A 14,485-nucleotide genomic window follows, 5' to 3' on the forward strand; every position below is an offset into this window, starting at 1 on the left:
TCATTCAGTGCTTCATCAGTGACACACTGTTTTGTGTACAGTTTAGTACATACAGTGAAACAACTTGAATAGGTCACTTTGACAGCATGTTCAAACTAGTAACTTCTACAGCTTCCAAGAACAATGACCCCAAGTGGTGCCATAATCAGCATCTGCAAGTTCTCCTCCAAGCCATGTGCCATTCTGACTCCGAAGTATATCACAATAAGGACTTTAGAGATAACAGGCCAGGACGAAAGAAATGCTGGATAAGTAATAAAATGAGCGAAGATTTAGAGAGAATGGATGAGCTATATTGAAAGCAACCCATATAATGTGATAGTAAACCTAGGAGTAGGCGAGAATGGGTGACTGTGTTCAATGCAACACATGTCATAACAAAACTAGGTGCGGGATGGGTGAAAAAAAAATTGAAGGATTGAATCAAGCTCTAAAGTAATTGAACTTGATGTTAAGCCATAGAAGCTAAAGAGTACCCAAGCAGGAAATAAGATATTGTTCCTTGAGCTTATGGTGAGGCTTGCTGGAACACTGCAGCAGGCCTGCAACAACAATATTGGCATATGAACGCATTGGTATGTGTTCATCATTCACGGCGGCAGGCAACTGGAATCTCAGGGTCAGTTTTGCAGATAGAAATGTAGTTGTTCTGCAAAGGGGTCACCAGTCTGCATTTCACCTCCCAAATATAGAGGACACCACACTGTGAATAGCAAATGCAGTGGTGTGGAATGGATGAAATACAAGTAAATTGCTGCTTCACCTGGAAAGTATATGTAGGATCTTGGATGGAGAGGATGAAGGAAGGAAACAGGCATGTCTTGCACCTTCTGTAGTTGCATGGGAAGGTGCCGTGGAAGTGTGAGATGTTGGGAATGGAAGAGGATTGGACGAGTCTGTTCTGGAAGGAATGGTTCCTGCAAAATGCCATCTAGGTAGAGGATGAGAATTTGTATCTGGTCTTTGCATCCTGCTGGAGGTAACAAAAATGTCAGCCTACAATTCTTTGGATGCAAAACTGGTACGATGGTATGTGAGGACTGGGGGACCCTATCACTTTTGCGGGAAGGAAAGAAAGGATGAGGGCAGAAGTGTGAGAAAACATGTTGGCCATGGTGGTGGGGAATCTTCAGATGCTTTGTGGCTGTTACACAACTTGGACGGCAACGATTGAAGAAGATAGCTAACTATCACCAACTTGGGGGAAAAAATGAATGGGCATTTACTGGTAATCTTGTCAGTGATTTTTGTATCCAATGAATAAACAAAACAAAAAAACTGTTTTCTGAAAAGTAGGATGCACAACTTAAAAGCACTTTGTGGGCATATTTTTGATTTAAGGGAAGTGTTACCATTTAGTGCCCATAATATCGTAATAATAATAAATTATTAATAAATCCAAAAGAGAATTCAGGGAATAATGTGGATTTTTTTTTAACTGTATGGACTGATTAAAATAAATCATGAGTGTGTATTTAAGTTACAGCTGGATCAGTGTATGAGGGAACAAGGAACAAAGAGTATGAAGATTAGCTTAGGTTAAATAAGTGGGAGCATCTCTTGTGCATAAAGACTGGCAAAGACTAATTGGCCTGTTTTTGGGCTGTGCATTCCATATCATTTTATGTGCCGATTTAGTATCAGCACAAATTATTGTTATTTGATGACTCGGCATCACTTTGCTCACTGTCAACGATCTAACTTGAATAATGCTTGCTCCCTGGCCTATTGATGGTAATCAACACTTTGTGAGGAGTTGGTATTTTCAAGAAAGTTGTGGTGGAAGATGATTGCTGAGGAAGACAGAGATGAGTGCTAACGCTAACAATGAACTTTAAATTTATTACCTTTCTGCTTAGCGTTGTTTTGAGAAAAAACTGCATGCACACATTCCAGGTGTGTTGTGTTCTGCTGAAAGCTATGGTCATGAATCATACTGTTTTGCCTTTTTAGTCAGCTGAACAATTCAGAAACTTATTTGGAATGAAGAACTGTAACAGAATTAACTGTGATGTATAATCTTTTGGCATCTGCGGAGCTTTGACTAACAAATAGAGTGTAGACTCAATCCAGAAATTTGCATCAATTCTGAATGCTGTAAGTCATGCTACCTTGTTGGGGAATTTTAGATCTTTTGATCATCTCAATAACAGAAATATTCAGTTCACTCATTTACATTATCTCAGTTGACTTGATTAATCCAGTTTAATCCATGAAGGGCCAAGAGTTCACTGACAGTGTTTTAAACTTCAACCTCTGTGAGGTATGGAATGATGACCAAGTGTTTGTGGAGACTTTCTGAATGTTTGCATGTTAATTATCATCACATATAATTGGTTGATATTATGAAAGGTGGTAAACTATAGGCCATAGATTTGAAACGAGAGGGGAAAGATTTAAAAGGGACTAAAGGAGCAACTTTTTCATGCAGAAGGTGGTGCATGTATGGAATGAGCTGCCAGTGGAAGTGGTGGAGGCTGGTACAATTGCAATATTTAAAAGGCATGTGGATGGGTACATGAATAGGAAGGGTTTAGAGGGGTATGGGCCAAATGCTGGAAAATTGGACTGGATTAATTTAGGATATCTGGTCAGCATGAGCAAGTGGAGCTGAAGGGTCTCTGTCCGTTCTACACAGCTCTATGACTCTATAACTGTTCTGTTTTGATTTGGACAGTGTTTATTGCTCAGGCTGTTTGGAGTTTGTGGGATATGAAGCAGATTATATTTTTTTTAAAAAATCAAAGCCTGTTTGTTTTCCACACTGTGGTGTTGCTGATGTACAAAGTGGAGAATTTCATCTGTTATGGTGCTCAGCAAGCGCCCGTCATCTGTACAGAGATCATCATGTATTTTGCAGATCTACTCATTGTTGTTAGATTTGAAAAATAAGACAGTTCTACATTAAGTGCTATCCAATTCACCGTACTTAAATTCTGGGAATAGTCATGCCGTGCAGTGCAGAGAGATTCGATAAAGACAGTGGTTAAGCAAGACTAGAAATTCTTAAGTATTGACGTCTTAGGTTTGAAATGTTAGCTGCTAAAACCTAGCTTATTTTGAAGGGACAATCACGGCTGATGCTGCTGTTTGGGTCTAAATGTTTTGCAATTCTTCTATTTTTCATTACAACACTTTTATTCCTAGCTTCTAGTAAAGACCCCAAGCTGAGAAACTCTGAGGGGCCTAGGTAAGCTCTTGCCAAAAGTATAAAAATTCAAGGTCTGCTAAGCATCACAAGTGAATTCAAGTTTCAGTCTCAGAAAAAGAGACGTATTACAGACCTGAATTATGGTCAGGATTGAAATTATCTGTGAAATGATGTTGTTGTGGATTGAAGGTATGGAAAATTAGTGACTTTTGCATGCCACTGAGGTGCATTTCGGTGGCACAGGAGCTTATCTATGATTGAAATTAGTGATCCAGTGATAAGTCAATATCTGAATACAAAAGCTCATTCTTTGAACAAGTGTGCAGTGGGAGAGACTCACACACTTTTTCTTGCATTCACAATTACCATAACTATGAAGATACCACTGATCAAACTGTTTGATGTGGTCTTACAGTGGTTAAAATAATAACCATATTCAACCATATGTTAGCATAAAGACCAGAAATCCTCAATTTTTATCTCTGTTGAGTTCTTGATTGAGACCCGTTGTTTTCAGTGTCTCTGGGTTTAATGGGTAACTAATGAGGACTGCACTAGTGACGGCAGCATCAGATTCATAAGTGCTGTGTTCCTTAGCAAAATAGCAAGTTTCTGATGGCTGTCGAGGTTTGAATCAGAAAAATGGTCAGTTAGGTGAAATATTAGTGGAAATGGCCACCTGTGGAGTTGTGTTCCAGCTGGTATCTGAGCTTCCTCGAGAAGGGAGGGACAAGCAAATCAGCAAAATGATGCACACCAGATATAATTTTATCTGCCACACCTCAGTCATTAAAGCTTCTTTTAGATCACTTGTTTTGTTTTGAAAATTATGAGATTGTGCTTATGCCCAGAATTATATGACTGTCATTTATATTAAATGTCAGAGTTAATCCTGGATTTATAATTTGCCCTAAGTATTTTGAAGTTGTAATTTAATCATTTTTGGTAGCTTGTAGAAATAATTCCGAATACTTACATTGAATCTAATATTAAAAGACATCGTAGAAATCCATACAGCAAGGTACATTTGAAGTGACTGTTAGACAGGCAAAATGCAATTATGCACAGATGTTTCTTAAATTATGAGTGTTGAAATATATTTCATGACGTAACAACTAAAAAGAAAGTGGATGCCAACAATCTGTGATCCATTTTAGAAAATTTGCATTTGATAAGCATTTGAAAAGAACAGATCAACTGATAAGAACATGTCCAGAAGAGACGTTTCTCCTGAAAATACTGGTGAATTTAATGAAGAGAAATAACTCGACTAACATACTTGTCAAAATAAAACACATTGATTTTGTCTGCAGTTGGGCTTCCCTCCCTAACAGGCCCCTTGGCGATGATATTGATGGGGAGCGTCTTGGAGCAGCTTAGTAGGAAAGAACTGCGACTTTGAACTGGGCCTGAGAGCTGCTCTGGGACCTTGGGATCCGTGGATCTGCTCTGCATCCTTGGCGGGGGTTGTAGAGTACCTCACGCCAGATGTATGTCTGGAGTTACCACATGGAAGACTGTTCCTGCAGTTCCCACGGATACTGCCTAATTTGGGAATTAGATTTTCACAGGTATTTGGAGCAACCCAATTTTAATTTAGCAGGAACAAAAAGAATTTCAGTGGTTGAACTTATTTGGAGAATGCGCATGAACATGTCGGCTGCAATATTCTGAAAATTGGGGCATTGGCCTCAGGGCTATGTTGATTAGATTAGACTCCCTACAGTGTGGAAACAGGCCATTCAGCCCAAAAAGTCCACACCACCCCTTGAAGCATCTCACCCAGACCCATCTTCCTATAACCCACACACCCCTGAACACTACGGGCAATTTAGCATGGCCAATCCGCCTAGCCTGCACATCTTTGGACTGTGGGAGGAAACTGATATTTGAGTTCTCCCCATAGGAAGATATGAAACCTGGAGGCATGGAACCTTTTAATATAAATAAGATCACTATTCTGCAAATCAAAGAACTGCAATACGTTGTTTTAGACTTTCAGCTTCAACTCCTTGAATCCAAATCTTTCTATGACCATTCTTTGCCTCTGTAATATTAAACTCTAGAACTTCTTGTGATTTCTGCACTCCTTCAAATCTGACTTCTTGTTCATCTCTTTCTTCCTTTGTTCGCTTATTGGAGATCATGCAGTTTGTAGCCTTGGACTCAATCTCTGGAATCCCTTCCATAATTTATTCTTTCTTTACTACCCTTTCCTTCTTTAAGTCCTTTAAGTAGGCCAATGCTCAGTGGTTAGCACTGGTGACTCAGAGTGGGAGGGACCCAGGCTCGATTCCAGCCTTGGGTGACTGTCTGTGTGGAGTTTGCACATTATCCCTTGTGTGTCTACAAGGGTTTCTGCCAGGTGCTCCCGTTTCCTTTCACAGGCCAAAGGTGTGTAGATTAGGTGGGTAAGGCGTGGTAAATGCAGGGTTATGAGGATAGGATATGAGATTGGGTCTGGGTGGGACCTCTTTGGAGGGTAGGTGCAGACTTGATGCAACAAATGGCCTCTTTTTGGATTGTAGGGAGTCTATGATCTTATGATTCTAAGTGGACCCTTAGAAGTTGTCCCTTTCAGCATGATTTGGTTACATGATCTAATGGTTCCTGTGTCAAATTTTTTTTCATACATCAATCCTGTCAGCATTAGCACCTTTAATCTTACTAGACAGCTTTTTTTGGTGGATTCTCCAGTGCACCGTATCATGATTCTAAATGCCCCAAGCTAATTCCACATAATGCAACAAATGAATTGAAATAATTCCTCACATTGGCTTTTGACATGAGCAATATTTAGGTGTGTGCAAATTTCATTGTGCTTCATTCACCAAAGACCACATTTTTATTTCAATTGAGATTCGTTAGAAATCTATTCATTGAAAGATTTCAACGGTAGGCATAGATGTATGTTTGTTTTATAAAAGCAAAATTCTGTGGATCTTGGAAATCTGGAGTAAAACCAGAAAATGCTGAAAACAACCAGAAGACCTGCCGGCATCTGTGGAGAGTGCAATAGCTTATGGGTGGCTCTACTTTGGAAGTATGTTTTTTAAAAAAAAATTACCAATAGGGCGTGAACGTTAGGGACGGCCAACATTCATTGCTCACCCATGATTTCATTTGCACATATTTCCCATATGCAAGGTTAGAAAATGATTGTGAGAGCATTCAAGCCTGGACTGTGTTTGCTCTTAATCATTACATGTGTGTACTTTCCAAGACTGCACAACAGTTAGGACTAGGATTCTTGACTAATTAGCGCTTTCCTTCTTTGTTGCTGGGCATAAGAACAGTAGGACCAATTGTAACTGTGCAGCTGCGGATCTGCCTGAGATTTATTTGGAAACTCAACTCAGACCCTAGATTGGTCTCTGGATTGTATGGCTAGGCACGATATCAGCTGGTACCTTTTATTCATGAAATTTGTTTCCTGCTGCATTGTGTGGAATTATCTCAGGGCATTTAGAATCTTGATATGGTGTGTTGTAGCATCCACCATAGAACTGTCAAATGAAATGTGATTTGCGATTTAGGGAACAGAGGTTTTGGTTCAAATATTAATGAATATTGTTTTTTATCTCTGAGTGCAACATATATTACATAGCTTTCGAACTAAGTGTTATAGAAAAGAATTTTTTTTTTAAGTTGTGCAGAAATTAAACCATGCATACAAAATAGTTGATAAATTTAAGTAGGACACTAGTGACTACCTGCAATAATTTTGAATGCACTTTGAGGTAAATTCTGTTTCAAAACTTCCCTGTGGTTAAATACAGGAGAAATTAGGAAAAAAGTGCGAATCTTCCTGCATGTGTTTGCATCTCTTAGTAAAATAATATTCAAATTTAAAAATGTTAAAATAGGTTGGAAGGAGTGAACACGTAGCAAACCACATCACTTTTAGTATACAGTTAGCCAGAACTGCTGGAGTCAGAGACAACACAGTGTGGAGCTGGAGGAACATAGCAGCCAGGCAGCGTTAGAGGTGCAGGAAAGTTGACGTTTTGGGTCAGGGGTCTTCGTCCCGACCTGTAACATCAACTTTCCTGTTCCTCTGATACTGCCTGTCCTGCTGTGTTCCTCCAGCTCCACATTGTGTCATCTTTTTTATTGTCTCTTCTGAGTTATCTTGTTGACTGCATTTCAAAGACCATGAACATTTGTGCCAGTTTAGGTGGCTCAAAATAAGCTATGGAACTATTCTTTTCCTAGAATGTTATCTAGTACATTGTGTTGAAAATGTCGAGTACAATTGTTTAGAATTGTTCATGGGCTAAACAGATGCTGTTGGATAAATGGAAAATGCTTACTGAATTTTCATGATGTTGTTTAGACTTCCATGTTGATTTTGGTGACATTTTAAGACAGAACAAAAAGTTTGCAATGGGAAATTTGTAAGGTGAACAATGGAATTTCTCAAGTTATAATTCCTTATCAAGTTTGAAGGACATTGGTTGCCATGTGCCATACTTAGAAGACAGAATGGATGCAGGCTTCTTACAATCTAGTTTCACCTTTCATTTTTAAAAGACTCCTATGATGACCTGACTTGACAATTCTGGGTCAGTATGTTTTTGGGACACTGTGTTTAAGGCTTATACTATCACTACTTAAGGCAGTACATATGTGCAAAATTGGAGTTTTGCACAGCTGTGTTTTTTTTTAAAACAACAGTGTAGCTACTGCCTGTAATAAAGATGGAGTTGTCACATCTTCACAGGGTGGAAGCTACTGCTCGGTCTCAGCAATATTAAATAATTCGATCATGAATGTTTTATTCCTCTGGAATGGGAAATTAGGACCCGCCAGCCAGTTAGTATTGTACCATTCAACACGATGATCCTTTTGAGAAAATTACCTTTTAGAATTTTTTTCATTCATTCTTTGGATGTAGGCGTTCCTGGCTGCCCAGCGTTAATTGCCTTTCCCTTGTTGCCCTTGAGCAGGTGGTGCTGGTGGTGAGCTGTCTTCATGAACCATTGCCTGAGTTATATGCTTTGGGTTGATCCGCAAGTCCATAAGGTGGGAATTCCAGGATTTTGACCCAACGTCAGTGAAGGACCGGTGATATATTTGAAAGTCAGGATGATGAGTGACTTGAGAGGGAACTTGCTGAGTGGTGTTCCATGCATCAGTTTTGGAAGGTGCTGTCTAATGAACTAAAGTGAATATCTGCATTGGATTTTGTAGATAGTCCACACTGTTGCTACTGAGCATTGGTGATGGAGGGAGTGGATGCTTTTGAATGTGGTGGCAATCAAGCAGGTTTTAAACTGGATAGTGTTGCTTCCTGAGTGTTGTTGACCTAAACTCATCCAAGCAAGTGGGGAGTATTCCATCTCTGTCCTGACTTGTGCCTGGTAGATTGTGGACAGCTTTAGGGGTTTAGGAGATAAGTTACTTGCCGTAGTATTCCCAGCCTCTGACATGATCTTATAGCCACTGTGTGAATGCTAGGATTAGTTGATAACCCCTCTGACACAATTTCCAACTGCCAGGATGGGAATATGTCTATTTCTGTGTACACTTAACTGCAATGCAAAACTTGTTTTGTGTTTTGCAACAGTTTCAGAGAAAGTTGGTCTCAGCTGGTATCCTTATTACAAATGTTTCTTTCTTTCTTTTTGAAAAGATGTGTTGCTGGCATATCAATAAATTAAAGCATTCAGTATATATGCCATTGTACGTAGTGCTGTGCCTTTGGCAAAAGTTAGATTTGGGCTGCAAGAAGGGACTAACCACCTAACAACTAAGATGTGCTTCTGCTATGGCTAAAGAAAGAGAACTATTGTTATCCTTCCTAATTTAAGGAAAGATGTAACTGCATGAGTGGCAGTTCAGATGAGGTGTTCAATATCGCCGCCTGCAAAGAGTAGACTGTCTTCAGCGGATGGGTTGGATACAAGACGGCTTGTTTCTTCTAAACACTAGAGTTGAGAAGACCCGGGCTGACTTGATCAAAGTGTACAAGACCTGAAAATTTATGACAAGTCAGACATGGAAAGGATGCTCCCTTTTGTTTGAGAGTCCAGGACTCGGGGTGGATCTTACTGGACAAGATGAAGAGAATATATTTCTCTCAGAAAATTTTAGAACACTCTGCTTCAGACGGATCAAAATGATCAATTTTGCTTCCAATTTCGATCCTTCCCTCACTTACACCTGGTTTATCTCTGACTGTTTCATTTCCTTCCTTCTGTGCTCATATTTCTGGGGATAAGCTGCCCTCCAATATCCACTATAAGCCCATTGACTCCCACAGAGTTTATCTAGACTTGCCGATTCCATGGTTTCTGTGAGCATTCCATTCCACTTCGTCTCCATTGCATCTGTCCTGATAATGCCACTTTTCACTGGGCCTTCAGCATGATGACTCCTTTGTTAGACTGAGGATTCAACCCCCACTGTGGGTGACAGGTGTCTGAACCATGTCTGATTCACCTCCCGCACTTCTGCCCTTACCCATTTTCCTCCCTCCTGAATAATGATAGAGCTCTGCCTGACCTCACTTTCCACCTTCTCTGCATTCAAAGGATCATTGTTCATTACTAGCTGTACCATTTCTAGCAAAATACAAGTACCAACCACTCCTCCTTCTCCATTCCACTGTCAGCATTCTGCGGGAACTGATTCCTTGGTAACCACTTTGCAGAACATCTACAGTCTATCCACAGGAGTGACCCTGATCTTCCAGTTGCTTGCTATTTCAATAAACAACCATGCTTCCATGCGAACATTTCAATCCTGGGCTTGTTAGTGTTTGAATGAAGTTCAATGCATGCTGAAAGAACAACACTACCTCATTTTCTGCTTAGGCACTTGACAGTCTGGTGGACTTGATATTGATTTCCACCAAAGTCAATAGAGAAGTACCGGCCTCCTCTACCTTTCTTACACAGACGCGCGCGCGCACACACACACACACACACACACACACACACACACACACACACACACACACACACACACACACACACACAGCCCACATGTGCATGTCTTGGTCGTATCTTGTTGGCTTAGCTCTCAGTAGAGTGGGCGCATTTTCTCATTTTTATGTCTTCATCTGCACCCATTTTGCATCTCTATCTCTGCTTGACCCTTTGTTACTCTGAACTGTCAGGGAAACCTAAATGGAGCAGGTCCGTGATTGATAAATCTTTGTGAGAAGCTGCCAAGGAAAAATAAACTTCAAAGAAAGTAATAACTTCAGTTTGGAACCAGAAGGAACATTTATTTGTAATCTGTTTTTTCTGAAAGACCTGTGTGTTGTCATGCATTTCATGTTGTAGTTGTGGGTCACTGGGCAGTACCAAAGGTTGTAGATCCCTCCCAAGAATTTAACTGAAACTGTATACTGATTCTAGCTGTACAATACTGACAGAATGCTGCACAATCTGATAATTTACAGACAAGGTGTTAGACTGATGCCTCATCTGCAATTTGGATGCAAAAGGTCCTTGCACTATTCCAGAGAGTAGCAGCAAGTTCTTCCTCATGCGTTGATCATTCTTTATCCATTAACCAGCATCACTAAACAATAAATTATCACACTGTTGTTTGTGGGAGGCTGCAAAGCATTCTGGGACATCCTAATGTCTTGAAAGACATGGTATAAACATGAGTTCTTCACTCATGGATGTAATTTGGGGCATCTTATCGTGTGTACTTTCTGATAAAAATAAGCTGGGAATCTGATGTCATATCCTACTCATAACATTGTTCCTGTCTGTTGCTGACTGGCTAACTTGATAAAACCTTCCACCATTGTCTATTTTACTTGGTTCTTAGTTGATTCTATGTTTTCGAACTGCATTTTAATTCTAATTGCAGGTTTTCAACTCAGAAGATCTACATTTTCAGCTATATTTTACCAAAACACATAGGAAATAGAAAGCGTTGTTACCCAAGTTAAGAATCCCCCTTTAATAGAATTACTTTCAAGTCAGGGTGGGTAGTGAGACTGAAATGCTGCCAGATTTTATTGCCTGCCAACTAAGTACTAACACTGAAGATGATGTTTTATGTTTGCACAAATGGCAAAATTGGCAATTAGCATAACTTGCACTGACACCTGCTGTTACATCGTTTTGATGGGAGATAGAAGTGTCCTAATTTGCACACTGCCTCTATAAGCCTTGTTATTTGAATTGAAAGGCATTATTTTCCGCTGTCCTAGTGAAAGGTGCCTTTGTTCAGATCTGGTTGCATTTGTCAGCTTTGCATATGAATATGGGAAAAGCTGCTGCAGTACGAAAATGGTCAGTTATTCTGAAACCTTACAGTACCCATTACAGTAAGCTTTGCTTTGATGGAAGAAAAAAGGATGCCTTGTTAATGGCAAGATGCTCTAGATGGGCTGTTAGGTTAATTAGTGCTCAGCATTCCAGTTTGCATGTGTTGGAAGTGAAGAATTTTCAAAAATTTGCTTTTTAAACTCTGCTTATGTTTTAGGGATTTTGCTATGACACAGAATGAAATGAAATTACTGGCAGCTGTTGACAGTTTCTAATGATGATGTCCTTCCCACTGAACTGAATAGACAGCAGTTGTTGTGAGAGAGAGGACACTGGATTTCCTTACTCGCATCCCCAACTGGGAACTTTGCCAAAAATATTCAGTAGAATTTTCTCCACAGAGATTGCAAAACTACTGATCTAACTCATATATGGTGTTATAATCTCATTCCCAACTGCTGGAGGCTTTGGTTGATGCAGCGCGCTGATTTATTTTATTATTTTCCACCCTCCTTATATTTTCTTGAAGGTGACCTCGGTTTGTAAACATTTTGAGAAGTTAAATCTATGAATCTCCAAAATGACTGTAACTCTTCGATTAATCTACCATTTGCTGTCAGCTTTGACTGTTGGTGGATTCTGTTCACTAGTACAGGCTGTGCTGGCCATTATGTTTGAGACAATCTTTTGCCTGAGGTCACTAATCACTTCACTAACTCTTTTGAAGGGATACTTCAGTGGGGGAACTCGATTCATTCTGGAAATAATGCTTAATATAGCCTGCTCTGGTTAGTCATTTGTTAAATTTCTTTTAGCATTTAAATCTTTTGTAGAACTAACAATTCTTTTGGCCAAAGTGTCAGATTTTCAGAATTGTACAAGTTTTAAGTGGCTTGATATAGCATTCTAGGTTTGAAGGATCATAATGCATCTTGTACACAGATTCAGCATGCAGCCTTTGGTTATGCGTTGCTCTCTATTTTCTCAAAGCCTCAGCATTTAAGTGTGCATTAAATTGTTTCAAAGCAAGACACATTAAAGAATGAGTTTCTTCCACAACAGTGTTTTGCTTTGGAAATGCACTTTTGAAGGTTTGTTGGGCTTTTCCTGAATTATTTCAACTAATGGCGGAGATCACCAATACCATAGCAGTTAGCTTTCTATATTGCTTGATGTGCAGAAAATTGGCTCTGCATAATTTAATGGTAGCTATTGTAAATCGTAATTTCCAGGTGATTTGCAACATTCTTTTGTGGGTCTGTGCCATTCCCATCTCTTCTATGGACACACAAGCACTCACATTAGTTTGTAACTCTTATCTTTGATTGCTTCTACTATTCCAATTTTTTTTTATATTGGCTATTTGCTTCTGAAGCATTACTTCACCCTGTTGCAGCATTTGCACTGCCTCTGTCCCAGGATACTGACAGATAACATTTGTCAATAACAACAAGTAACAACAAATCCATCTAATGCATGATTTTCTCTGTGGTTTAGGGTTGGTTGAATCATTTAGAAAATATTATCAAACAAACCAGCAGAAGTTACTGAATGCTTTCAATGTCATTCCACACAGTTTTACAAGTGCCAAATCCGTAACAGAAACAGCAGCTAAATTCAAATAAACAAATTTATATGTGAATGGTTTAGGAATTTGCAATTTCCAGATTGTCTCAGATTACATTTGCAGCATTATACAAAACATTAATTCAGAAGTTCCAAGGACTAAAGGGATAGTACCATACCTTACAAGGCATAGCAACTCAGGGGCAGGGGAACTCAGCCCTTTAAATTTGTCCCATTTTACGTTGCTTGTAAACAGCTGATGCTGTTCAAATTAAAAGGGCAGGGAAATGAATGGTTAAATTTCTGTTGCAGATTGCCACGTGAAATTAACTAGTCCAATTAACCACCTTCTGTGCTGTGCTCTATGATACTGAGAATTAGATTTGATGTGGCTTGGTCTCAAATGTTGGTTACTAATACTCCCTGTTTTACTGTTTTAGAGGTGTTATAGAAATCAAAGTTGTTTCTGTTGCTGTTACATATATCAATGTACAAACTTGATAGGTTAGTGAATATAAAAGTACCGTCTGTAATCAAAAAATGAATAATATTTAGCTCAGTTTGCAGTTACAATGCTTTACTTCTTCCACCCATCACTCGTCCTCCCTTCCTTTAATGGTGATGATTCATCCTGTGATTTTTATTATTAACCTATTCTTCTAGTCAACCTGTTCAGAGACGTTATTAGACACCCCTGGAGCAGGTGAGATTTGAACCTGGGCGCCTCAGTCCAGGGGTAGAGACACTACTATTGTGCAACAAGAGTGGCCTTCATCCTGCAGTATTGGCATCAGTTACTCATTCAGTACATCTGGCAGTACATTAGCCTGCTAACTATTAATTGTTAAAGTGAGAATCAAACCAGTAAAGCAACTTACTGTCTTGCTTATAGCATCATAGTTGAACCTAACTTGACATATTTCACCACCTGCAAGTTCCACAGGTCACTTGAAATTAATATTAGTGGGAAGTTTTTGCTACCACAACTTATTGATGCTGAGACCATTTTAGTACTCCTTATGCCAGTCCCTCTGATTTTACTCTGCTTAGTATGTTCGAAGTCCCTTTATGTGGATCTTTTATGTCTTCCAGCTTTACACCCATTCCAAGAATTGTCTTGCTACGAATCTTGGCCTCTTATGCAACCTGTTGTATGTGTACTTTACCTTTAAGATGACATGGTGATCAACAACGGAAAGGATTGCTGACGAGACCTATTGTGCTTGATCATTTAGCAAACAGGTTAATCTACAGGTGAAATAATGGCTGACAATATTAAATTAGGTAAAAGTGCACGAAAGAAACTCGGCGCCTTTGCTACAGTTTGATAAGTGTTGAAAATGCAGCTTAGTTGTAAAGAAACATACCCCTACCAGGAGACCAATTTGGTGAAGGCAGATGATCAGGGTTCATGTCAGATTGAAAGTTAGCAAGACAAGGTCAAAGTTGTATCACCAGAATGCCTGTACAATTCCCTAATTTAAATTAGGACAAAGCAGACCTCCAAACAGAATTGGAAATATTTACACAG

General features: G+C 39.4%; 1 protein-coding gene across 5 annotated transcripts in view; it reads left to right on the forward strand.

The window, feature by feature from the left end:
- lmf1 (lipase maturation factor 1) overlaps positions 1–14,485 on the forward strand; it is a 584,074-nt gene that overhangs the window by 253,179 nt on the left and 316,410 nt on the right. Inside the window, exon 1 of one of the 5 annotated variants that reach the window (XM_059653930.1) lies at positions 11,371–11,412. The exons of the other annotated variants lie outside the window; for them this stretch is intronic. Within the exon in view, the coding sequence (XP_059509913.1) occupies positions 11,410–11,412 (3 nt within the window). The 5' untranslated portion in view covers positions 11,371–11,409. Of the gene's footprint in view, positions 1–11,370; positions 11,413–14,485 lie in introns of those variants that run through there. 5 annotated transcript variants of the gene reach the window in all.

The sequence above is a fragment of the Stegostoma tigrinum genome, chromosome 23 (genome assembly GCF_030684315.1).
Source record: "Stegostoma tigrinum isolate sSteTig4 chromosome 23, sSteTig4.hap1, whole genome shotgun sequence".
NCBI lineage: Eukaryota > Metazoa > Chordata > Chondrichthyes > Orectolobiformes > Stegostomatidae > Stegostoma > Stegostoma tigrinum.